At 36.5% G+C, this 15,868-nt stretch overlaps 1 protein-coding gene across 5 annotated transcripts in view; it reads left to right on the top strand.

Moving 5' to 3' along the window:
- Positions 1-15,868, top strand: part of Sycp1 (synaptonemal complex protein 1) — a 90,086-nt gene that overhangs the window by 66,246 nt on the left and 7,972 nt on the right. For all 5 annotated transcript variants that reach the window (XM_013349881.2, XM_013349878.2, XM_013349880.2 and 2 more), the window contains 5 exons: positions 4,476-4,592; positions 5,031-5,141; positions 6,871-6,963; positions 7,666-7,740; positions 11,611-11,667. In XM_013349881.2, coding sequence (XP_013205335.1) covers positions 4,476-4,592; positions 5,031-5,141; positions 6,871-6,963; positions 7,666-7,740; positions 11,611-11,667 — 453 coding nt within the window. The remainder of the gene's footprint in view (positions 1-4,475; positions 4,593-5,030; positions 5,142-6,870; positions 6,964-7,665; positions 7,741-11,610; positions 11,668-15,868) is intronic.

Below are 15,868 nucleotides of genomic sequence, written 5' to 3'. Positions count from 1 at the left end.
CACAGAGATCCGCCTGCCTCTGCCTCCCGAGTGCTGGGATTAAAGGCGTGCGCCACCACCGCCCGGCTTATTTATAACGTTTTGAGGGGGCTGTAGGGAAAACCAAAGAAGATGAACAGAAACTTACTGATATTGGTAATATCTTACCTTAGCTTAAAGTTGACAGTTGATTTATGGATATTGAATACATTCTGGTTCACTGTTCACTACCTATGCCTTCTTGGTGGAATTCTTGTCTCCTGCTTTGACATATTTTCTTAGTTACAATTTAACTCTCAGGTAAAGTGAATCTGGGCAATAAGTGCTAATTTAGGGTTCTTTGTATCTCCTGACATTACTATATTTGAGATACAGCTATGCAATATATAAAATTTGAGAAAGCAAAAAATTAAAAACATTCTTTATGGAAAACATTAAATATATTTTTATTTGAATGCAAGGGGTTTCAGTTAGTTATGGATTATCATAAAATGAATTAAAACTTACCAACTTAAATATTAAGAAAATTTTTAGCTTCTTTCTACAAAGATTTAAAGTTCTTGTCATATAGGTATTTCACTTATTTGGTTAGAGTTGCCCCAAGATAGTTTATATTATTTGTGGCTATTGTAAAGGGTGATGTTTCTCTGATTTTTTTCTCAGCCTGTTTATCATCTGTATATAGGAGGGCTACTGATTTTTTTGAGTTAATTAATCTTGTATTCTGTCACATTGTTTAAGGTGTTTATTATCTGTGGGAGTTCCTGGTAGAGTTTTTGGGATCACTTATATATTCTGTCATATCATCTGCAACAGGAAAAGTTTGACTTCTTTTCCAATTTGTATCCCCTTGATCTCCTTTTGTTGTCTTATTGCTCTAGCTAGAACTTTGAATACTATATTGAATAGATATGGAGAGAATGGACAGACTTATCTTGTTCCTGATTGTAGTGGAATCACTTTGCATTTCTTCCCATTTAGTTTGATATTAGCTGTTGGCTTGATAGTATATTGCCTTTATTATGTTTAGGTATGTTCCCTTGTATCCTTGATCGCTTCAAACCTTTCTTTTGTCGAAGTCTTTTTCAACAATTAATACAATGATCATGTAGCCTTTTTTTCTTTCAGTTTGTTTATATGGTGAATTACATTGACATATTTTCATATGCTGAACCATCTCTGTATCTCTGATGTGAAGCCCGTTTGATCATGGTAGATGATTTTTTTTCTTGATTTTTATTGAGCTCAACATTTTTTCTCTGCTCCCATCTCTGCTTCTCCCCTCCCCACTTCAACTCTCCCCCAAGGTCCCCATGCTCCCAATTTACTCAGGAGATCTTGTCTTTTTCTACTTTCTACTTCTCATGTAGATTAGATCTATGTAAGTCTCTCTTAGTGTCCCCACTGTTGTCTACGTTCTCTGGGATTGTGGTTTGTAGGCTGGTTTTCTTTGCTTTATGTTTAAAAACCATCTATGAGTGGGTACATGTGATGATTGTCTTTCTGTGTCTGGGTTACCTCACTCAAAATAATGTTCTCTAGTTCCATCCATTTTCCTGCAAAATTCAAGCTATCGTTATTTTTTTCTGCTGCGTAGTACTCCATTGTGTAAATGTACCACATTTTCCTTAATCCATTCTTTGATCAAGGAGCATTTAGATTGTTTCCAGGTTTCTGGCTATGACAAACAAAGCTGCTATGAACATAGTTGAGCACATGTCCTTGTGGCATGATTGAGCATCCTTTGGGTATATACCCAAAAGTGGTATTACTGGGTCTTGAGGAAGGTTGTTTCCTAATTTTCTGAGAAATTGCCACACTGACATCCAAAGGGGTTGTACCAGCTTGCATTTCCACCAGCAGTGCAGGAGTGTTCCCTTTTCCTCACAACCTCTCCAGCATAAGTTGTCATCAGTGTTTTTGATCTTGGCCATTCTTACAGGTGTAAGATGGAATCTCAGAGTTGTTTTGATTTGCATTTCTCTGATGACTAAGAATGTTGAACATTTCCGTAAGTGTCTTTCAGCCATTTTAGATTCCTCTGTTGATAGTTCTCTGTTTAGTTCTGTACTCCATTTTTTTTATCTGATTATGTGTTCTTTTGTTGAAAATTTTCTTGAGTTCTTTGTATATTTTGGAGATCAGACCTCTGTCTGATGTGGGGTTAGTGAAGATCTTTTCCCACTCTGTTGGTTGTTGTTTTGTCTTGTTGACTGTGTCTTTTGCTTTACAGAAGCTTTTCAGTTTTAGGAGGTCCCATTTATTAATTGTTTCTCTCAGTGTTTGTGCTGCTGGGATTATATTTAGGAAGTAGTCTCCAGTGCCAATGAGTTCAAGTAAGTGTACTTCCCACTTTCTCTTTTATAAGGTTCAGTGTGGCTGGATCTATGTTGAGGGGTAGATGATTTTTTTGATGTGTTCTTGAATTCAGTTTGCCAGTATTTTATTGAGTATTTTTGCGTCAGTGTTCATGAGGGAGATTGTTCTGTAATTTTCTTTCTTACTAGTCTTTGTATGGTTTGGATATCAGGGTAGGAATCCACAAGGATGACTCCAGCTAATAAGACTCCTAAAAATAGTGGCCAGGGTGCCTGAACTGGCCTTCTCCTGTAATCGGATTCGTGACTAACCTAATAACCATCATAGACCCTTCATCCAGGAACTGATGGAAGCAGATAGAGAGATCCACTGCCAAGCACTAGGCCAAACTCCTGGAGTTCAGTTGAAGAGAGGGAGGAGGCAAGTGGTGGTTGTGGGGGGGGCGGCAAGATCATGATGGGGAAATCCCCAGAGAGAGCTGATCTGAGCTAGGGAAGCTCACACACTCTGGACTAACAGCTGGAGAACCTGCATGGGACCAAACTAGGCCCTCTGAATGTGGGTGACAGTTGTCTGACTTGGTCAATTTTTGAGACCCCTGGCAGTGGGATCAGGATTTATCCCTGCTGCATGAGCTGGCTTTTTGGAACCCATTCCCTCTTTTGGGATACCTTGCTCAGCCTTGATGCAGTGGGGAAGGACTTGGTCCTGCCTCAACTTGATGTGCCAGGCTTAGTTGACTCCCCATGGGAGGCCTGAGGAGTAAATGGGGGGTAGAGTGTGGGAACAAGAGGAAGGGAGAGAGGGGGAACTGTAGTTGGTATGTAAAAATGACTTTTAAAAAGGAAAAAAAAAAGAAAATTAAAAAGAAAATAAAATTTCATTTAAAAAAAAAAGAATTCTTTTAAGGCCCATGTTGGGATATCTCTTTATTCCCAACACTCAGTAGTCAAAGACAGAGGCAGAGACAAGTTTATCTTCTGTAAGTCAAGGATCTACCTGGCAAGTTTCTAGTGCAGCCAGAGCTATATAAAGAGACATTGTCTAAAAAATAAAAATGTAGAAAAAAATGGAAAAAGAAACTCATTAATAAATGAATGTGCTGGGTGGTGATGGCATACACTTTTAATACTGGCACTCCAGAGGCAGAAACAGGCAGATCTCTGTGAGTTCAAGGTTTACAGAGTTCTAGGACAGGCTCCAAAGCTATGGAGGGAAACCCTGTCTCGAAAAACAAAACAAAACAAACAAATGAAAGCCAAAAACCAAAACGTGCAATATTCTGCAAACAAAGACATCAGGGCAAGAACCCTCATCTGTGAGAAAGCTTCCTCCCCTTGGTTATGATAAACCACATACATGTACGGTGGATGTACTTGTGGATGTTGGTGGAAAGGAGTCTTCGATTAGAAATAGACTTATAACAGATGCCAAAGAGCTGTTGTAAGACCACTACCAATGTTGAAAAATTTTCCTAGGTGTCTTTTTCCCCCTGGTTTGATTTCATGAAAAGAGGTTTCACCTTAGCTGATATTAACCAAATGAATTATCTTGATTTAGATCCATGTGTAAAGAATCTGTGGGCACTGCAAGGTTTACTCTGTAAATTCCAAGACATTCTCAAAGGAATGCATTGTTGCTTATGAGATCCTTTCTGGGTGGGTTAGCTGCAGTAAATTTTACTCTATTAGCCTTGCTTCCAACAATCACTCCTTATCACCTTATGTAACAAGGTGGACCATTTTTTTTCCTGTGCCCCAGTATTTGTAAGTTCATGTATATAGTATGTTTGCATGTTTCATTTTGAAGGAAAGGCTGAAAGCTACTCAAAGTTGGACTTAAAGTTTGATTCAAGTTGATAGAATTTGATAGAACATCAGTGGAAGTATATGTATTTTTTTAATGGAGCATTAGTTGTAATTTTTAAGTAAAATGGTTTGAAACAAAAATATGTGGCTGTTTATATTATATTGCTTGGCATATATACATATATTAAGAGTCAAGATAGACCATGAAAGATGAAACACATCTTACTCAACATATGAAAAATGTAAATAAATGATTCACTCATAATTTTCTTGAATATTTTAGGGTTTACAAAATTACCACTTAGTATGAAATATTTTTGAGTAATCTATATAATTTATTAAAACCAATGTTACTTTCTTTACTTACAGGTCAACAAATTAGAGTTGGAACTAGACAATGCCAAACAAAAATTTCAAGAAATGACTAACAACTATCAGAAAGAAATTGAGGTCAAAAAGATGTCAGAAGAAAAGCTTTTGGGAGAGGTAGAAAAACCTAAATATTTTCAGAACTTACTATGCTAAAAATGTTAGTTGATTAGCTTTAAAAAAAAATAAGTACTTTTGCTGGGCGTTGGTGGCACATGCCTTTAATTCCAGCACTTTTGGAGGTAGAGACAGGGATCTCTGAGTTCAAGGCCAGCCTAGTCTACAGATCAAGTTCCAGAATAGCCAGAACTACACAGAGAAACCTTGTCTCAATTTATATATAATAGTCATTTAACTTTTTGAAACTTGATAAAAATAAACCAAATAAGTGATACATTTTTTACTTATTTTGTTTCTAATTTTCTGTTGTTTGAGTTTTATATTTTATGTAAGTAGAATATATGCTTCTCAAAGAAAAGTTGAATTTTTTGGAAATTGGTATAGGGTCCAGCAGCAATAAATAAAAAGAAACACTTTTTTAAAAAAATTTTATAGATTGAGAAAGCCAAAGCAACAGCTGATGAAGAGGTAAAGTTACAGAAAGAAACTGATTTACGATGTCAACATAAAATAGCTGAAATGGTAGCACTTATGGAAAAGCATAAGGTAATTTATTAAATAAAATTATTACTTAAACTGTTTCATACTTGCAAATAAGGATATAAGCTCTTAGCTAATGATCTACTGTCATACTTGCCTACAGCCATGCTCTTCATTATTATGGAATAGACTCTTAACGATCTGCGATTGTAAGCCCCCAATAATATATATAAATATAAAAAATATTTTTTAGAGAATAGTTCTATTAAAATTATGACCTCAATGTTGTCTTTTATTTATCAAAGAAGTTATTTTCTATACAACAGTACCTAATTATAGCTTAACTATTATTATTGATCCTCTATTTCTCTTAAGTTCAGATCCCAACCATTCAAGGTCGAGCTGAGGTGCCTCTTCCTCTAGTAAATATCTTGTTATCATTTATAATAAATGCAAATAGTCATGCTTTCTGAATTCCTCTAATAGTCTCATAGCACTATCTTTCATTAACTACATACCCAGGATATTTCTTACTAATATTCATATGTTGAATGCTAGTATTCTACATGTATTGAACATTTACTATGTTGAACAAATTCTTAACAAAGAAGTAAATTGATGAAAGACTTATATTTATGGTTGTGAGCCTACCCTTTAATGACTGATCTATATTTCCAGCCTGGGGAAATACTTAATATTTGTTGTGAGTACTTTTTATTTTTCTATTGTTTGAGTAATTTTTCTTTTAGGTAAACTTAATTTTCTTTCAGATTTGGAGAGGAAATAGTTTGTCCTTACCTATTAATTTTTAAAAATTGGAACCATGCTGGGTGGTGGTGGCGCATGCCTTTAATCCCAGCACTCGGGAGGCAGAGGCAGGCAGGAGGATCTCTGTGAGTTCGAGGCCAGCCTGGTCTACAAGAGCTAGTTCCAGTACAGGCTCCAAAAAGCTACCGAGAAACCCTGTCTTGAAAAGCAACAACAACAGACAACAACAACAATAAAAAAATTGGAACTAGGCTCTAACATTACCATGAAGTAATTTATCATTAAGAATTTCCAGGACAGGCTCCAAAGCTACAGAGAAACCCTGTCCATATTGAAAAGTTGTATTGACTTTGTCTAGGTCTTTTTGACCTGACTTGAGTAGTCTTTGATAGCTTTTGTTTTTGTTATGACAGAAATGTCAAGGCTTGTATTGTGTTTTCTGTTTTAGATTTGGAGTCAGTCACTTTTCTTTTTTAAAAGATGTATTTATTGTATATACGGTGTTCTGTTTGCATGTATGCCTGCAGGCCAGAAGAGGGCATCAGATGGTTGTAAATTGTGGCTGTTGAAAATTGAACTCAGGATCTCTGGAAGAACAGCCAGTGCTCTTAACTGAGCCATCTATCTGCCCCTGAAGTCAGTCACTTTTCTAAGGCATCTTGGTGTTATATTCATATTGAACAAGACTCTCACTTTGTAGCTCAGGTTGATTTTGAACATATGGTAGTCAATCCCCAACTTCCTGAGTGATAGGTTTGTGGACATGGTAGCTTACCCAACTCAGCTATACTTCTTAAATTATGAAATTTAATGTTTCCAATAAAATAACTGTTTCTTGTTATTGTGGATTATGTTAAAAACTTGTCTGTTTCACTGTTTAGGTTGTTAGAATATATATGAAAGCTTAAAATACATATTCACTCAAATTTATAAGTTTTCTTTAAATATTTAATGTGTAGTGTATAAGCTTATAAATTATAATCTATTTATTTTAATATACCTAAAATGCTTTCTTTGTTTAATACAGCACCAATATGATAAGATTGTTGAAGAAAGAGACTCAGAATTAGGACTTTATAAAAGCAGAGAACAGGAACAGTCATCGGTGAAGGCTGCTTTGGTAAGACAGAACAAATAGCAATAAAAACCAACTCTTAAAATACCAGCATTTAGCAAAAAGAATAATACTAAGTAGAGCCATGAGATTTGACCTGTAGAGTCAGTCTTAGATCTAAAAGGATTTTTACCTATTTTCTAGCAGAATGCTTTCCCATTTTTTTTAATGTTATAACATATGTGTCTTTTCAACAGAAGTGTAAAAAAGTCACCTAAACTAAATTTAAAGTTTTGCTATTTGGACAGGAGAGTGGGGTGGAGTAAGAGAATATGAGTATATGTATGTATGTAAATTTGTTGTATGTATACATATGCTATTTTAGTCCTTGGTAAAACTATGAAAAACTTGAAACTTGTTCACATAGAGTCTAGTTATATTCCATTACCTAAGGCTTCATATGTATGATTTTTTTGTTTGTTTTTTATGTTTTGAGGCAGAGTTTCTCTGTGTAGCTCTGGCTGTGCTATAATTCACTCTGTAGACTAGGCTGGCCTCAAACTCAGAGATCTACCTGCCTCTGCCTCCTAAGTACTAGGATTAAAGGAATGTGCCATCACTACCTGACCACATGTATGAATTTTAAAAGGACATTTTCTGAGTTAATTTTTTTCTATAGCTGAATTTATTTGAAGCTTTAGATTACAGTTTCATTGTCTTGAGAAATATGGAAAAGCACTTACACACTTCATTTTTCTTTTTCTTTAGGAGACTGAATTATCTAATATTAGAAGTGAACTCGTGTCTCTGAAGAAGCAACTTGAAGTAGAAAAGGAAGAAAAAGTAGGTTTTGTGGCATTACATGTAATATAATTGTAGGATTTTGTGTTTTATAAATGTCATAAAATAATTTTACAAATTTGGGTAATTAATAGTAAGAAAATGCTGCTGTTCTTTTTCCTACAAACATCTTAACACATTTCATTTAACAATTATATATGTACTTTCAAGAATAGAAATATTTTCTAATATGATGTATTTGTTGAGGGTTGATGAGATAAGAGCATGCACTTGCTTGCAGAAGATCCAAGTTCAGTTTCCACACCCACTCTAGGCAGCTCACAGTTGCTTATAACTGCAGCTCTAGAGAGAAATTCTCTGTCTCTGTGGCACCTGCACTCTAGTGCACATACTCAATTTGGAGAGGTACACATAATTTAAAATAAAATAATTCTTTAAAAAGGAAATACTGTATTTAGAGGGACTAGATCAGTTCCAGTCAGACTCCCTGGCTGTTAGTCCAGAATTTGAGCTCCTATGGACCCAGGATAGTTGTTTCTGTGGGTTCCCTTGTAATGACCTTGATCCCCTTGGCTCACATAATTCTTTCTCTGTCTCTTCAACAAGATCCCTGGAGCTCAGCCCAGTGCTTGTCTATGGATGTCTCTATATGTGTGACAATTAGTTTTGTAGCTTGGTCTATTTGTGGGACTCCTACCAGTGGGATCAGGGTATGTCCCTAATGCTTGAGCTAGCTTTTGGAAACATACTCCCCATAGTGAGTTCCCTTGTCCGGTCTTAATACAAAGAGATGAACTTAGTTCTACTTCAACTTTTGCTGGATATAATGATCTTGAATTGGACTGTTGGCAAGTGGATATTAGACAAAAGTCTGAAGTTCATCAAAGCTATCTTCACTGTGATAGTTTTTCTTCTTTCTATGTGAGGTGCCTCATTGGGCCATACTTAACTTTGCAGTCCGTGGTCCAGGCAGGTTGTTTTAGCCTCCTAAGAGCCCTCAGATCAAAGTCATTGTAGTGGTTAATGTTTCTGATAGCAGATGTTTCTTAAGTGACTGGGAGGGGTGGGAAGCAGCTAGAGCATTGAGAGTTGTATATAGAAAGACTTGACTTTGTTTTCAGTGCTTTCAAAAGAAGCAACTGTGAGGATACTCCTGGTATGTCAGAATTATCAAGCTCTTTAGTAGTGAATAGAATGGTTCTAGAGGGTAATCTATCTGCTGGCCACCTAGAATAATCAAACTCAAGATCTGTTCACCACCAGAAATATTGGGACTATCTCTATGCACTTTCAGCCAAAGCTGAGCCTCTTGTCACTTGTATCTTTTGACTTGTCAGTGTCTGACTTTCTTGGTCTCCACAGCTGTCACTCTGAACCTTCTCTTACCTGGGTCCTGTAATTGTGGCTTCTTGACTTGTGGTTATTCCATAATTTCAGGTCTCCAGAGTAGCTAGGCTTTAGTAGACTTTCTCAAGATTAGAACTGGCCACCGCCTTATGAATCATGTAGATGACAAAATGAGATTTCTTTCTCCTTCATCAGCTCACACAGAGACAATCATCTTACTTAGAACTTCTAATTTTTAAGAATATCTTGATATGAACAGAGAGTTTCAAGATCTTCAGTTCATATTTTCTTATTATGTGGCCAGAACTAGTACAGATATATGACAGTTTACTCAAAGTGTATACTTAGGATTTAAAGAATTGATTATAGTTCAGGTTTGTGTTCCTCTGTGCTCATAAAATAGACCCAGTTCAATTCTTTTAATCTCTCAACCCTGGTATACTTTCACTCTCCACTGGTAAGAAAGTTTCAATATTATAAGTTCTAAGAAAGTGTTAGCTAAGAGTTCTGTGTTTAAGCCAGCAGTGGTGGCGCACATCTTTAATCTCAATACTTGGGAGGCAGAGGCAGGTGGATCTCTTTGAGTTCAAGGCCAGCCTGGTTTGCAAGAGGTAGTTTCAGGGAGAAGCCCTTTCTTGAAAAACCAAAATCAAAACAAAAAACCAAAATGCAAATAGTAGATTATATATTTGTGCTATTATTGCAGAATGCTTCCATAAGACAGCCTTTCTTCCTTTGTAAGTTAATGTTTAAAATTTGGACACAGGGCTGTTCTTTTCTACTTTTGTATCTCCAAGTTAGTCTTGTTTACCAAGACATATTTTAGGCACATTTTACTTATCATATTAGACCTTATTAGGCACTTTGGTACTAAGGAGCCAGGATCTGTTATCCACCACCAGAAATGTATTTGTATATGAGCTGGTTCACACCTTTGAAATGCATTGCATCAACTGTACTAAGGTCCATGTCAGAAAAATTTACAGTTATGACTGTAACTGTGAGAGTGCTTTCTCTTTCCTCTAGGAGCCATGGTATCCCTAGAAGAGATACAGTATTGCTAGTTTAACAAATATTCTTTGCCCTGGAGTACAATATTCTAGATCGCAGTTGTCAGTATAACCACAAGGCTAACCACTGGTAGATGATACAAAAAAAGAAAGATTAATAGTATTAAGTCAGTTTACTGCTATATTCTTTCATAATGAAGTGAGTTCTTTTGGTTAGGAGCAATATTGTGGGAGAGATAGCATGGTGTATATAAGGTTAAAGATTCAGTGTGAATGGATACAGGCAGAGGTGTCATGAACAGGCAAAACAAGTTTGACTTTCTAAAGTTCTGTGCACTAGGAGAATTTAGCTTCTCTGAGATCTTTTTGCTTCCTAGAGGCTATCACCAATTTGTTTTATATATGACTGTCATATTAAAAATGTTCTGTATGTCTTAGTTAAGGTTTTCATTGTTGTGATAAGAAAGGGTTTATTTTATTTCATGTTTCTATATCAGTTTGCTATCAAAGAAAGTCAGCAGGATCTCAAGCAGGGAAGGAACCTGTAGACAAGAACTGATACAGAGGCTGTAGAGGAGTGCTGCTTACTGGCTTGTTCCCCATGGCTTGGTCACCCTGTTTTCTTTTCTTTTTCTTTTTTTATCCAAGACAGGGTTTCTCTGTAGCTTCGGGGCCTGGCCTGGAACTTGCTGTTGTAGACCAGGCTGGCTTCAAAGAGATCTGCCTGCCTCTGCCTCTTGAGTGCTGGGGCACCCTGTTTTCTTTTGCACTCCTAGAACCATCAGCCTGGGGATAGCACCCCTCATAATGAACTTTTCCACATCTTCAATCAAGAAAATGTGCCATACATAGGCTTGCCTACAGTAGGGGCATTTTCTCAGTTGAGGTTTCCTTTTGTCTAAAAGGACTCTAGCTGTGTCATGTTGTCATAAAACTAGCCAGCAGCATAATCCATTTTCATTTCTGTAAGCAAGACTTAGGTTTTCTATTTTAACTACTGAATAAACCCTATAGTCTAACTCGTTACACTTTTATCATAGTTTCTTCATTTTTTTCTTGGCTGTTTCTATATATAACACCCTCTTTATCCAAAGTCAGATGTTGTTTGTTAAGATTGTATGCTTTTTGGAACTAATTAATATGTTTTTGCTTCTCAGCATATTTATTTTGTGTTAAAAGTTATTATTCAAAGTACCATTGAAATGTATTTTGTTAACATCTAGGGGAAAAGATTATTGTATCTCTCAAGACAGACCATGATTTAGATTTTTTTCAATTCTTTGTTTAGTTATTTTTCTGTATCTCTTACTCTATACTTTTGTTGATCCATTTCATTTTACAAGTAAGAAAGTTGAGATTAAGCACTTAAAGTCACTAATGATTCCACAGATATGCAAGAAAGAGGGAATAGAATCAAAAGATAAAACCAAATAGCGACTCTGTAGGAATGAGTTTTATTCTTTAATAGTTGTTAGGAAATATTTTGACAAGTTTGTTTTAATTTGTATTAGTAGTACTTGATTATTATATATACTTTGCTATTTATTTTTAATAGGAAAAACTAAAACTGGCAAAAGAAAACACAGCTATTTTCAAAGATAAAAAAGACAAGGTAAGAGTTTGTTGTTGTTGTTTTTCATTATAACGAGTTTATTTTCAGTCCAAGATGTTGGACCTAGGGCGTTGCATGTATTAGGCAAATGTTCTGCCACTGGGGTATATCCCAGCACAAACTCAGTTTTTGAACATTTATTTAGAAATAATTCTTGTTGCTCATAAATAAGAAAATAACTTAAAAATGTCATACAATTTTATTTTCAAAATTTTTGCTATATTAATTTAAAGGCATTAGCTAAAATTTTGAAACATTTGTCATTTTGTTTTGTTTTGAAGTTTTAGAGACAGCTTCAATATAGTCCTTTAAAAACTTTTAATTACATTTATTCATTTCGTGTGTGTGTGTGTGTGTGTGTGTGCGTGCGCATGTGTGTGTGCGCACACATACAGGCCACAGTGCCTATGTAGAAGTCAGAGGATAACTTGTGGGAGCTGGTTCTTCTTCTATCATATGTGTCTTTTGGATTAGATGAAGGTTGGCAGGTTATTTTCTGAGCCATCTTGCCATATACACGAAAAAAACAATAAGATAAAAATAATTAAAATAAAATGTTATATTAGTACAGCTCCCTACAGTGGAAATTCCAGTGTAGAGAAGAGTTAATTCAGAGCCTCTAACTTACCAGTTTTGAGGTTAAACTGTTATTTTCTTTATGATAATTTGTCTTCTAGCAGATATTGATATGATTATAGTTACATTGAAGTGAGAAATAGAGTAGTCTGGAAATAACTCATTTGTTAGGCATAGATGATACCACAGCTTTGTGATCTTAGAGTTAAAGAAAGACAAGAAGGAAATATTGAATTTGTTTGAGAATACTTAGTGCTTTATTTTCCCAGAGGCTGCACCAGACAGAGAGATTATCATCATAATAAAATTAACCAGCAAGGCTGTAGTCAGTGCACTATCTGATAAAGATGAAAAAATAATCACCGGTATTCCTTTGTAAATATAGTATGTTCATATAATTAAATTATATCACATGTTTTCCTAGAAACGATGCTGATTGATGTTAAATTCTGTAATATACACTTAATTGTATCTGTTATCAGATAGATTAGTTTGTGCTATACCTTTTTATCTGGGGAGCCTGCATGTTATGTATCCTGCAAAAATTAAAAAGGTCATTAAAGGATTGAAAAAATTAACAGATCTTTGAGAATTATATTTTTGTAACCATGCTAGAATATCATAGAGCTAATATCATTAAATTGATGAAATGTTTTTGATTTTGTGTAAGTTACTTAAATTCTTCATGCCTTAATTTTCTTATCTCTAATGAGATAATCTTACCTATATCTTCAATTTGTTAGGAGGATTAAGTGAGATGGTATTTATGAACTATTTAAAATAATCTTTGGCAGCCAGCTGTTGGTGGTACGTGCCTTTAATCCCAGTACTCTGAAGGTTGAGGCAGGCAGATCTCTGTGAGTTCAAGGTCAGCCTAATCTACATAGAGAGTTCCAGGACAGGCTCCAAAGCTACAGAGAAACCCTGTCTAGAAAAACCAAAAACCAAAACCAAAACCAAAAAAACTTTGGCATAGAGTAAATACCATATAAGGTAAATACAACAGAGAGAATTGAAACATTTGAAATATAATATTCAGAAAAAATATGGTGTTTACAGAAATACATATTTCTATGATTATTTTCTTTATTGTGAAGAAAAATGTCCTCTCCAAGGGATATCTGTGTGAAAGCCAGGGTTGTCTTTTCTTTTAGGCTATCAGATAAATGGCATTTCCCTGACATGGCCACAGGTGGTGGAACAATGATTTTAAATTGCTACTCAGATTTAGTTGAGGAAAATTTGTCCTGGAAGAGCTACAATCTGGAGATTCCAAGTATTTCCTCTGATGAATTCAATCTAGAGAGCAGAAAAAACATGAACTTTCAGTTATGATATAGTAACATGTATGAAAAGGATACAGAAATGCAATTGAAAAAAACATGTGCTAGCCCTTTACTTTTCATTTTGAGAGGCTAAGATTGCTGTAAGTTCAACAACAACTCGATATACATAGGAGTCCCAGACCAATTCTCAAAAAAGAAGTCCAGAAAAATTAAAACTTTCTACCTGCTGGAAAAATGGTTATGAAGTGATAGATCATTAGCATGAAGCAATAACAGAATCATTTTCATTTAGTAGATTCTAGATAGGCAAATTTAAGCCCGGAGATATGCTTGTGATTACCTGGTAAGACAGTTATCTACCCAGAGAAGACAATATTATATGCTCCTACTTTAATTTTGTAAATACTACTCATACTCATTTAAATTTTAATTTTTATTTAACATAATTTCTTTACTGATTCTTTGGGAATTTTACATCCTGTACCTCAATTTTACTTACCTCCCAGGTTCCCCATATCTGCCCCTCACCCTTATAGCATTTCCCCCAAAAGAAAATGTAAAAAAAAAAATTAAAAATTAAAAAAATTCAAACCAAACCAACTAACCAAACAAACAAAAACTTCAAAAATAACAACAAAATAAAATAAAATAAACAAAAAACCCCTTCCTTCCCCCATCTTTCCTGCCTCTTCAATATCTCTTTGTCCTAATGGCATAGGGAGCAATGGTGTGTCACACAGTGTACTCTTTTCTCCAGTTAGCTTTACTTGGAAAATGTTCATTGCAGTGAGTCACTGGTCTGGCTCAAAACCTCTGGTTTCTAGTACACCATCATCACTGGATCCTCACTGAAAATCCTCTTGTATATACTATGGCCGCCTTGAGTCATGGAGTTCCTGCGGGTGTGCTTCCACAGGACAAGTTCCTTCACCAAGCTCTAGCAGGTCCTAGATGGGATAGATGTTAGGGTGGCCTAACCCAAGGCCGGTGGGTCTGGGTGGTAGCTGTTGAGTCCAGGTCACTTGGGACTACCCCCTCAGGTGAGGGGCAGAGCCAGCTATTCTATGCCCCTACCATCAGGGCCAATTCTCCGTTGCCTGTGGTGAGGGGTGGGTCTATCTCTCCTGAATGTGGGGCTAGCTCTCTTGCTGCAGTGTCTTGTGAGAGTCATGGCCAACTTTCCCATGGACATCAAAGGGTGAGGGCGGGTTAGCATGGCCCTCTGATTTCATCATACATGGTTCCTATGGCCCCATGTGGTAACATGGGCCACAGACATTAACATGGACCCCAGCTGCAGCAGGACCACAGACCCAGATATGGCCCTCAGCAGCAGCTCAGGCCTGGACAACATGGTGGCTCTGGGTGGCAGCACAAGCCACTCAGATCAGGATGGTTCTGGTGACAGCACATCTCCTCAGGAACCAACAAGGCCACACATCCATATGGCCTTTGATGGTAACAGGAGCCTCAGACATCAACATAGACCCTGACTGCAGTAGGCCCACAGACCCAGACATGACCCTCAGCTGCTGCTCTGGCCTGGTCTGGTTATCACCGTGGCATTAGGTAACAGCACAGGCCACTCAGATCTGTTTGACCCCATCTTTATCTTTTATTTTGTGTATGGGTAAACATTTTGCCTTCATTCATGTTGCTACAGTATGTACTTATAGTTCCCAAGAAGGCTAGAAGAGGGCATCAGCTCCCCTGATACTGGAGTTAAATTGGTTGTGAGCTACCCTGTGGGTGCTGGGAATGGAATTGTGTTACTCTGGAAGAACATTCAGTGCACTTAATCACTGAGCAAACTCTCAAACCTTTCGAAATCACCTTTTGATTGTGCACCTATACCCTCTAATTTAAACTCATTCTCCAAGTTCAAATACCAAACTTTTGAAGTTGTACCTTAGTCATGTGTATGTGGTGTGCACATATGCATATATCTGTGTGTATTTTCTGTCAGTTGAGAGTTTTCCATAATTGTATTCATGGAGATGCTGATGACCAAAGAAAGAGATGAACTAGAATATGATGTACTTGGAATTCATAGAATATTCCACTATAGCAATTATTATTACTTTTGAGGGCTTAGGATGTAACTCAGTCATAGAGGACTGCCTAGCATGTATAAGACTGGATTTGATTCACCATCCCCGCAACTGACAAAGGTCTGATCTCTAAAATATATAAAGAACTCAAGAAACTAGACTGTAAAAGGCTAATCAACCCAATTATAAAATGGGGTACTGCCGGGCAGTGGTGGCGCACGCCTTTAATCCCAGCACTCAGGAGGCAGAGGCAGGCGGATCTCTGTGAGTTCGAGACCAGCCTGGTCT

Source organism: Microtus ochrogaster, chromosome 21, assembly GCF_000317375.1.
Source record: "Microtus ochrogaster isolate Prairie Vole_2 chromosome 21, MicOch1.0, whole genome shotgun sequence".
Lineage (NCBI taxonomy): Eukaryota > Metazoa > Chordata > Mammalia > Rodentia > Cricetidae > Microtus > Microtus ochrogaster.
This window is presented reverse-complemented; position numbering and strand designations above follow the sequence as displayed.